At 39.5% G+C, this 11,433-nt stretch overlaps 1 protein-coding gene across 12 annotated transcripts in view; it reads right to left on the minus strand.

Moving 5' to 3' along the window:
* The window catches only part of Cadps2 (calcium dependent secretion activator 2), a 518,996-nt gene that overhangs the window by 230,069 nt on the left and 277,494 nt on the right, over positions 1-11,433 (minus strand). For all 12 annotated transcript variants that reach the window (XM_029533832.1, XM_021190679.2, XM_029533805.1 and 9 more), the window contains exon 7: positions 4,283-4,394. In XM_029533832.1, coding sequence (XP_029389692.1) covers positions 4,283-4,394 — 112 coding nt within the window. The remainder of the gene's footprint in view (positions 1-4,282; positions 4,395-11,433) is intronic.

The following is an 11,433-nucleotide window of genomic DNA, read 5'->3' on the forward strand; positions in this document are numbered from 1 at the left end:
AGAGAGAGAGAGAGAGAGAGAGAGAGAGAGAGAGAGAGAGAGAGAGAGAGAGAGAGACAAACACGGAGAGAGAGAGATTCTGTATTTTACATATAACAAAACTCTGAAATATCTGTCCCTATTAATGACCCTTACTTTGCCCACCCTCTTCTTTTTAGACATTCCTCCTATTGATAATGTCCTTTGTACTTTCATACTATATATCTTTATCTCTATGTCTGTCCGAATGGGTGCATTTTAAACCTAGATTAACTTTCTTATTTAAAAAGATAATGTTTCCACTACCCTCCAAGAGGAGGGTATTGGAAATTATGTTTGCAGAACAAGTTGTTAGACTACCTAGTCAATTCAACAAAACAAGAGAGCTCTAGAACAAGAAGAGGTACTTTTCTATTTCTCTTCAGTCAGTTTACAGACAAGGGGGAAAGGGTGCGGAAACTAGAAGATCCTAAGACTGTTTAACAAGTTGTTAATGGAGTGCATGCACACCCCTCCATCTGATGAAAGGATCCCAATGGGTCCTTAAGTGAACCTCTGAGGGAAGAACAATGGCAAGCTTATTGTCAATACTCTGCAGAAAGAGAGACTATACATCTTCTTCAGTGGTTTTAACCATTCAGCTACTTTTGAACATAGTAGCCATCCATGAACCTACTAAGACAGACACCAAGACAAAACAAATAAGGACACTAAGATCTGTTCTTTAACTTTTCAAATTCATGAGTAGCAGAGGTGTGGACGCATATTCTTCTTCTCTAGGCCTGCCAGTATTGCTGCTCTCTTTGGGGATGCTGGAAGCCATTACTGCATGCACTATCAGTTTCCAGTGAAGGAATGTATTCATGTACACTGAAAGTCATGGCTTTACGGGACTCCTAGAGTATTCATTTAGGACCTCAGGTTCTGTCTTTGAAACAAAGAAAATAGTTGTATAAAGAACATATCAATAACATTTACCAATAGTTGCTCAACAACAGCATTTTTATTATGTCTTCCCACAACTAAGGCTTATGTTAAAAATAATTTAATATCATAAAAGTTGCTAAGTCAGTATAGATATGTTTTGTATACACTTGACCCTAGTTTTCCAAAACAAAACAACACAAAGCAAAACAAAGCAAAACAAAACAAAACAAAACAAAGCAAAAAACATTATATATTGCTCTGGAAGGTAAGAAGTTTAGAATAGTCCATCTGTACTACAACAGATGCTATTGAATTTCAGCTGTTTTTCAATTAGTACCATTTCTGATTCAATAGTTAATCCAACATAGTACATTACGTTTACTGTTCATGTCTTCTAGTCTTCTCTGACCTTTTATCAGTATTGGTTTTTTCATAGCTTGAGAGTCCTGAAGAGTCCTGGCCAGTCATTCTGTACATGGTCCCCAATGTGGCTTTGCCTCACAACTCTCTCACACATGGGTGGGGCTTAGGTTGGGGCTTGAGGGACAATAACAAGGACATTGAGTGGGATGCAGGAGATGTACTGACACCACAGTGGCCAGCCTTGCGGCCATTTGAGAGTATGTTTTCTAGGCTATTCTTCTTGTCTTAGAGACTTAGAGCTGAGACTTCTCTCATCACTCTTTTAAGTAAATTCATTTTTTAAATATTTCACTAGAATTATTTTAAACACAATTTCTACTCTGCATGGAGATCCCTTTGATATCACAAATTGGTGTGTATGTGTCTATGAGCACATGCGTGTGCACACACATGAAGGTTACTGTGCATACATTTAAGTACATTCTACATAGTGTAATGTTATTTGGATTTTATCAAATGCAAAATTCATTAATCCAGTTCTTTGTATCATACAGAACTGGTGCATCACTCTAAAAGTATCTCAGGTACTTCTTTAGAGCTAGACACTTTCCAGTCAGTCAGTTCTAGCAAGCACTCAGGTTTGCATTCTTACAGCTCTACAACCTCCACCCCCATGAGTAGAATCATACAGTCCCTCATTTTTTGTCATATAAATTTTAGCTATATATTTGTATGAATTAATAACTTGTTTTCTTTTTTAGCACAAAGTAGTATTTTATGGCATGGATGTAGCAGGGTTTATCACCCTACCAATATAGTGACATATAGCTTTTGTAAGAATATAAAATGCATAAGCCTTGTGTATAAGCCTACAAGTCCAGTAGGGAATTCATATGATATATTTTCACTTAATATATAAGAAACCAGCAAATCTTGCAAAGGTTGCTTCTCAATTTTCCATTACCTCCATTAATAGATGAGTTTCTGTCTTGCAGAGATACTAGCATCTGCTGTGGTCACCGTTTCTGTATTTAGCAGATGTCCAGTGGTATCTTGTGGTATAAACCCATTTTGCATCTTTGTTGCTTGTTTTTGAAGTTCAAATATTACACACAATTTTAAATGAAATTTTTATGTACAAAACAAGGTTTTCTTCAGTTTATTCTTGATATTTTAGACAATATATCTCACATCAAATAAAGTCTTTGTCTTTGAACTGAAATGAGTTGTCTAGAAAACTAGATAGGCATATAGATGATATGAGCATTGTCTTCCAGTAGAGCAATTGTCACTCTCTGTTTGCACAGGTTATGTAAGCTCAGAATATTACCCCTCTGAAGACCTCATGTCTAAAGAAGAGATGAGGAATAGATATTTGAGAAAAATGAAAGAACGAAAGAATGAAAAAACAAAAGAAAGAAAGACAGTGCTACATCCACTCCAGTAGTGACATGCGTGACAGACCCCAGAAACCTGGATGCTTAAAATAATATAATAATAAAGTTGAGAAACTCATGAAAAAAAACATCTTGTTTTGGAAGTGTGTGCAAGCGCTATCTCAGATTATAGTACAAAATATATCCCTTACATGTTCAACTTAAAATTTGATTAAATATATTGTTTTGTCAGTTAAAATGAGGTAAAATGTCCAAAGAATTACATACAAAATTAAATTAGTTACAATGAGAAGATAAGTCTCATTATTATAATTATAGTTTGTGTGAACGACTCTGATTTATAAAATTCAGATTTGTTCTCTGTGGATCTTCTGTTACATTATGGTACAGGGATAAATGCATGGATATAAGATTATATGAATGAATAGTTATTCTGTCCAATGCATGTACTAAGGTCAGAGAAGTAGTAATCCGGGACACGTGTGTGCAAAAACCCTAATAGTGTAAGAAAGCTGGAAGAGGAATTGAAGTGAATAAAAAAATGATTCTGAGAGAGAAAATCTTCAAAACACAGAATGCTGCAAATGTTCTTCCACACCTATTCTTGCAAAATCTATCCATAAATTCCAAAAAATAAGTAAGAGTTCTAAATATTTACTCTCTTGAAAATATCTGTGACAGCTGCTTTCAGATCTGGGCACAATGCATTCATATAGCACAAGACAGCTCCACTCCTTAGAAGATACCCACTTCACAAGTAACACAGCAAATCACCTTCCACGTTGAGCTGTGGTGATCGCTAGAGGACTTAGCCCTTTAACGGCATGTGGAATACACAGGGATTATAAATATATATTCTAGATACAAGGCAGTGAGTGTAGAAAGATATACTGACTCAGTGGTAAAAGGTGTGTTAGAAAGTCCACTTCAATAGGAAAATAGAGGAGGGAAGGAAGACACGCCCTTTGGAGGTACTTGAATTTGGTTAACTGCAGCAGATAGGAACAGCAGGTGGCCTCCTGCAATAGAAATGGCCTGACAACCCTTAAGTGGAAACATTAAAGGAGGCTGACATTTCACCAGGATGGAGAAGTGGGCTGGTGTGAATGACATTCAGCAGCCAGAGGAGAGGCTGGAGCTGGTGACTCTGAGCTCATGTGTACTTCTTATGCATTGAAAGCCTAGTACAATATTTTCTAATTTACACTTACGCTTAGTAGATTATAGCTGTCAGGTAGATATATAGAAAAATCACACATTAATAGCCTTTCATAACTTGTCCAATTTATTAAGTTATTTTGTGTGTGCCTCTGTGTGTGTGTGTGTGTGTGTGTGTGTGTGTGTGTGTGTGTGTGTGCATATGGGCCAATTGCATGCAATATCATGCCTGTTGAGTTCAGTGACTAGACATGCTTCACGTGGAGATCCACCATGTGGATTAGAGGGACTGAGGTCATGGGGCTTGCCTTCAGTTGCTTTCTTCCCTAAAGCCATCTTGTTGACTAAATTTAAATACTTTATGAGCAAATGTTTCACCTGAGAAATACTGGTTTATCTTCCCCTGGTTCATGCTAATGCCTTGATATCCTGGAAACTCAGTGTAAAGTACCACTCACCCTGCCCAGTTCCTTGTCTTCCAGGGCCAGGACCCCCGTGCTTTCTGTGAAGAGCTTCACTTTGACGACAGGCCGAGGGTGGGTAGTGTTGAAATCTCCTTGGGTTCCCCATCTGCAATGAAGCAAGAAAGGTTTTCTTTAATATGGAACAGTAACCAACTGCCCCAGATCGACATGCCTCTATAAAAGGTACATTAAGCAATGGAGACTCTTTCATAACTGGATGAGATCTTTGCTTTTGTTTCTGACAGATGGCACCACCAAGAAGGAAAATAACAGTAAGCTTTATTGCTTGTCATAGTTATTCAGCTGCTCAAAAATTAGCATACTGATACACAAAATATGGAACACTATATGAATTCTGGTTAGAAAAGACATTATTGATGTATCGAGTGAAATAATTCATTAACAGGAACAATGCAATAGCATTTTTATGAATGGGAAACTGCTATGGATGTCTAGGTAAGAGATGGCACTACAAAAAGTTCTTCTCACAGTGCTGTGCAACTCTACTCTTCCTCCTTTTGGAAGGTCTTCACTAAACACTGCCTGCCTTTGTGTGTTCTAAAGGAGGGACAGTTATCTTAGCCAATTCCTTTATGTGACTTTTTATAGACTCTTTCAGAAAGAAGGAATTATTCTTCATAAGAATTTTGAACAATCTGTCACTAATTTCCCAATACATTCTCTTAGGGATGAAAATAAGTCTGTTGACATCTGGCTTTTCAAATCATCATAACAAAATAGCGTGTTTTCTTGGCTCATCTTTTAATTAGTAGCATCGTGTCTTTATCATACACCAATTCATTTGAGCTTACTGACAAACTCAACTGGCACACATCTGGCATTAAAAAACATCTGATCAAAATCTCCTGAAATTCTGAGAGAGCGCAGGTACTGAGAGTTGGCACAGCATGGACAAAACACCATTGAAGAAAATGCCAAGAAAGGAAGAAAAATTAAGAGGGTCAGCAAAATACAGAGTCAGGTTAAAAATAAAACACTAAACAATGCCAATTTTCTTGTTTATGTTAAAAAAAATAACCAATATATCACTTTCACGGAACTGAGTATATTTTATTTTATAAGTCTTCTTGAGTTTGTTAACTCTCAAAAACAAGCATGTTAAAAGCTGAATAAAAGTGGTGTGTCTGTCTTCTACCATAGCACTGAAAATCTTGCAAAACATGTCCGAAAGCAAAGGTTATCACAGTGACTGAAGAAATCAGCGTCTCTATAAAACCTGTTTGTTCTCTTGAGACTAAAGTCAGGGATGAGAGACCAGAAAGAAGGGTGCAATTATGGTGGAAAAGGGGTCTAACTTCTATTACAGACTTCTAGGAAAGATACATCAAGTTCTTTCTTTTCTTTGTATTTTTTTCTCTATTTCACTGAACTAAGTTGGTCTGTGTAGAGCAAAGGCAAAATAAAATAAAATAAAGTGAGAGCCAAAATAAGGGGAAAAGGATTCTCAGTGTGCTGTGTAGAAGAGAAAGTCTTGAATTTGGCTGGGCAGTTTGGAAAAGATTCCTATAACATAATGTTTTTATTTTTCTTTATCAGACAGTTATAATTTCAAGGCCTCCCTTGGACACATTTTACTACAACTGGGATCAGAAATTTCTAATAGTCTTCAACCAACTCATACTCTTCCAATAAGTTGACCCGTCTTCTGAACAAACTCCTGTTGATAAAACTTCTTTAGATTTCTGTGTTTTGTGTGGAGAACCTGCAGAAACCAAACTAGAAAACCACTGGGAGGTGGGTGTCTGAAGGAGGCTGAGTTTGGAACACAGGCCGATACGAGAATGGAGACAGGCATGATGGGAGTTGAGAGTTGAGCAGGAATAGGGTGGCAGGACAGAGGAGAGGAGGGAACAACGAGAGAAGCAAAGAGAAGGAGCTATAGAAAACCACACTGAAACCTATTCCTGTGGACGCCCATTAAAGTATGTAAGGCAAAGCTGGAACTGGAACCTGCATAGCTGGTTAACGCTGCTCCCTGTACCAGGCTTGGGGCACTGCCATATAAACTCTTAGTCAGGGAAGCCCAGAAGGTCCCAGAATAATACAAGTCATTGCTTTTTCTCTTTGTCGCTTACCAGAACTAGACAGACAAGAACTTATTGCCAAAGACACCATACATCTGACTTGAAAGATATAGATAAGCCAAGCTAAAACTCATCTCAAAACTTCTCTGTCTGTCTGTCTGTCTGTCTGTCTGTCTAACTATTTACTATTTTTTTGTGAATATGACATTATGTATCCCAGTCCCATTCATCTCCCCATTGCTACCTCCACCATCAAGGGAAAAAGAAAAGCTTGTCATAGAAACTTTAGTACGTCTTCCCACCCTTCTGTACTCGCAAATGTTCATTGCAATGAGTCACTGGTCTGGCTCAAGGAACAGTATTTGGTTATAATATCAATACTAGATCCTCACTGGGACTCTTCTCGGACATTCTGTTGTTGCCCCGAGTCATGGAGATCCTACAGCATTGGATCTGTAGGACTGGCTCCTTCATAAGCTTTAGCACTTCAACGATAGGACAGCTTTTGGGGTAGATCCTGGCCTGGGAGGTTTCTGAGATGGTCAGACTGCCAGCTTTCCTGCACACACACCATTGGAGCAAGCTCTCCAGCCCTGCACACCTCATCCAGTGTTGCAGCCAGTAAGGGGCAGAGCCAGTTTTCCTGCTCTCACGCCCTCAGGGCTGGCTTACCCACATTCACACCATCAGGATCAACTCATATTTGCTGTCCAGGAGAGGTGCGAGGCCCACTCCCCCAATTGCTGAAGTAGATAAGTGACAGGGACAGCTTTCCCTCTCTCATGACCATGGGGCTAGTTCTCCTGGCTGCATCTATCCCGCATTCGTGCCACTACTATCACAAGACAGACAAGTTGAGGGGCTGCCAGCTAACTTTATAGTGCCCCATGTGATTATACCTCTCTACTTTTGGTAGATTGCCTTTAACAGGTATAAAAGTATCGTCCCTTTTTATTAGATGCATACAAATAAATCACTAAATTGGATGCATACAAATTTATGTATACATATATAAATCATGCACATATCAGTGATATTATATATGATACATGACAGATATGCACACTATATATTGCAGGTATATAACATTAAATACATGATATATAGAAGAGAAATATACAAGCATATGTGCATACATAGAATTACATGATGCATAATGTTTTAATCAACAGTAAGCTGTGTACAGCATGATGTTGATGATGCCACAAAGCCTAGATGTGCATCAGTCCACAGAGTTAATTTTAGTACTACTACATGATGCTTGCTTATCAACAATGTATCCACACCTGAAGAGGCCACCTCCTGTATCCAGGTAGGAACCCCAGTGGAATGATAGAGACACCACCCCACCTACTAAACTTTCAACCCCAAATTATTCCTGTCTACAAGGAATGCAGGCACAAGGGATAGAGTAGAGACTGAGGGAATGGCCAATCAATAACTGGCTCAACTTGAGACCTATTCCATGGGTAAGCACCAATCCCTAGCACTATTGATGATACTCTATTATGCCTGCTGGCAGGAACATGTTGTCCTCTGTGAGGCTCCACCCAGCAGCTGACTCAGACAGATGCAGACACCCACAGCCAAACAGTGGATGGAGCTTGGGGACTCTTATGGAAGAATGGGAGGAAGGATTATAGGCTCCAAAAGGGATAGGAACTACACAGGAAGACCAACAGAGTTAATTAACCTAGACCCTAGGGGCTCTCAGAGTCTGAACCACCAACCAAAGAATATATACAGGCTGGACCTAGGCCTAACTGCTCACGTGCAGCAGATGTGCAGCTTGGACTTCATGTAGGACTTGAACAACTGGAGCAGGGGCTGTCCCAAAAGCTGTTGCCTGTACATGAGATATGTTCTTCTAGCTGGGCTGCCTTGTCTGGCCTTAGTGGGAGAAGAAGTGCCTAGCCTTGCAGAGACTTGAAGTGCCAGGGTGGGGGAATACCCAAGGGGCCCTCACCCACTCAGAGGAGAAAGGGAAGGATGATGGAGAAAGGACTGTGGGGAGTGGGTGGGAGGGGGCAGCGAAGTGTAAGTAAAACAATAAATTAAAAAAAGAAAAAATGTATCCACCATATTAAGTCTCTCTCTTTTTCTCTCTCTCTCATGCACGCATACACACACACACACACACACACACACACACACATGTTGAGCATATAAGCTCAATGCCATGATTATATTTCAAACATTACAACTAGAGAAATAATGCTAAGATAGGAATGGTGATGAGGGAAACTCTTAGGGGAATCAAACAAGATGCCCAGTGAATACTTTTCAGTATAAATAATGATTCATTTCAACACAAAAAGTGTCACAATATGAACAGAGGTGTTATTTATGTAGATCCCAGAACCTGGTGTGAGTGATCTATAACACAAACCAGTATGGGGATTAAAGTAGGGTCTGGAAGACAGTAAGTCATTATATTATGGGTTCCTATAGGTACTGTGAAAGAACTCTCTACACAGGTAACTACTGAGTCAAGGACAGGAAGTACGAAGGGCAATCTGTGAACTGAGGAAGGCAAAATTAATGTGCTTTCAGGCTGGGAGGAGCTGAGAAGTATGAATACGAGGACTTTAGATGATAAGGGACCAGAAGCCTAGAGGTGGTGGTATACGCCTTTAATCCCAGCACTTGGGAAGCAGAGGCAGGCAGATTTCTGAGTTAGAGGCCAGCCTGGTCTACAGAGTGAGTTCCAGGACAGCCAGGACTACACAGAGAAACCCTGTTTCAAACAAAACAAAAACAAAAACAAAAAAGGTGAAGTTTTAAGGTCAGTAACATGGCTCTGCCAGTCAAAATGCTGCCACACAAGCCTGAGAACCTGAGTTAAATCCTAGAACTCACATTATGGTGTGAGGAGAGAACCAATTCGAGAAAGTTGTCCTCTGACCTTAACATACATGCCATGGCATACAGCCTCCTCCCCTCACACTAAATAAAACAAAAATAAAATTATATAGTATGGCAGAATTCTCTTTTACTTGATTCTAACATCTCAGTACATATGCTGACTCCATCTTGATAAGTTTTCCTATGAAAAATAAAAACAAGGGACTAGAAAGATGGATTACAGCTGCTAGCACTGGTTGCTTTTCCAGAGGACCCAGGTTTGATTCCCAGCACCCTCACTGTAGCTCACAACTATCTATAACTCCAGATCTATCCAGGTGATTTGATGCCTTGTTCTGCCCCCTGAACTCGCATGGTACACAGATGTGTGTGTATGTAAAATAGTCATATACATAACATACAATATGAAAGATATCAAAAAGAAAGGTAAGAATATTTGTACAGTAACAAAACACGTGTGAGTCCAGAATGATGAATGAATTAAATCCCCACATCTATATCCACTTCAAAAATGCAGAGGAAGGGGCAAGAAGGTAATAACTGTGTTCAAAGCTCACCAATGCATTTTCCTATTTCCTATTTAATGTCATGTTTCAACACTTTCAGCAATTAATATCAATTATTACCTTCCTACTAAGTTTTCAGTATTAAGTGACAAAAGAAGACATTATCACACTTACTGTCAATTTGCTTGACTCAAAATGCATTGCCCTTATGTACTAGTGTGGATAAATTACTTAGGAGCATTCAGACTTCCAATGTAAACCTTTAAATGAATAAAATATCTACAAAGCACCTGCACAAAGACCACAGGACTTCCTTACTACAAAAGCACAGGATAGTTCATATGCCAACTGAAATAACTAGCATTAATTATGCATTGGCTATTAAATAAAGCATAGCAGAATTTCAATCTGGAGCCGAGATACATGCTGTTGCTTTCTCATCCCACATTTATACAACCAAGTAATTTTAAGTATGAAATCTTCTATAGCATCACATATAACAGAAAATACTTGAGCACTGTATGCATACTATTATAGAGTGGTTGTGTAAAACATAGGTATGTGGTGAGATAATTTGCTGCCAGTAATGATGGTTATGCAGATAATGTAAAACCATGGAAATAAGAAAAATAAAGAAAGATACAAAAGCAAATATTTATCCTTTAATTCATGCAAAATAATGCGAAGTACAAATATGCACCAAGTAATAATAAAATGTCAACAAAAGGATGGACCATCCAGAGACTGCCCCACCCGGGGGTCCATCCCATAATCAGNCACCAAACGCAGACACTATTGCATATTCCAGCAAGAACTTGCTGAAAGGACACTGATATAGCTATCTCTTGTGAGGCTACGCCAGTGCCTGGCAAATATAGAAGTGGATGCCCACAGTCATCTATAGGATAGAACACAGAGATCCCAATGGTGAAGCTAGAGAAATTACCCAAGTAACTGAAGAGGTCTGCAACCCTGTAGGTGGAACAACAATATGAACTAATCAGTACCCCCAGAACTCATGTCTCTAGCTACATATATGGCAGGTAATGGCCTAGTCAGCCATCATTGGGAAGAGAGGCCCCTTGGTCTTGCCAACTTTATATGCCCCATACAAGGGAATGCCAGGGCCAAGAAGTGGGAGTGGGCAGAGGAGCAGGGTGGGGTGAGTGTATAGGTGTCTCTAGCTGCATATGTAGCAGAAGATGGCCTAATCGGCCATCATTGGGAAGAGAGTCCCCTTGGTCTTGTAAAGTTTATATGACCCAGCACAGGGGAAGGCCAGGCCCAAGTATTGGGAGTGGGTGGGTAGGGGAGCAGGGGCGGGATGGGGGTATAGGGAACTTTCGGGATAGCATTTGAAATGTAAATAAAGAAAATAATAATAAAAAAATAAATAAAACTCAAAAAAAAAAAAAGAAATATAAATGGTTCCAAAGCAACTGTTTTACTGCTCATGATTTTTGAACATACTTCAAACACAGACGTTAGCAACTTGGAGGACCTTTCAAATTGCAGGTATAATTAGTTCTGAAGCTATTTAGAGGTGGTCAGAAATAGCCAGAGCTTAAGATTGAAGGGCAGGATGGTGAGGATCAAGCTTTTTACCATCTGTAATCTAATTCATATTGTTGTTGCACCTACAGCGTTGCAGCCCCCTACAGCTCCTTGGGTACTTTCTCTAGTTTCTCCATTGGGGGCCCTGTGTTGCATCCAATAGCTGACTGTGAGC

This window comes from Mus pahari, chromosome 2 (assembly GCF_900095145.1).
Source record: "Mus pahari chromosome 2, PAHARI_EIJ_v1.1, whole genome shotgun sequence".
In the NCBI taxonomy this organism is placed as follows: Eukaryota; Metazoa; Chordata; class Mammalia; order Rodentia; family Muridae; genus Mus; species Mus pahari.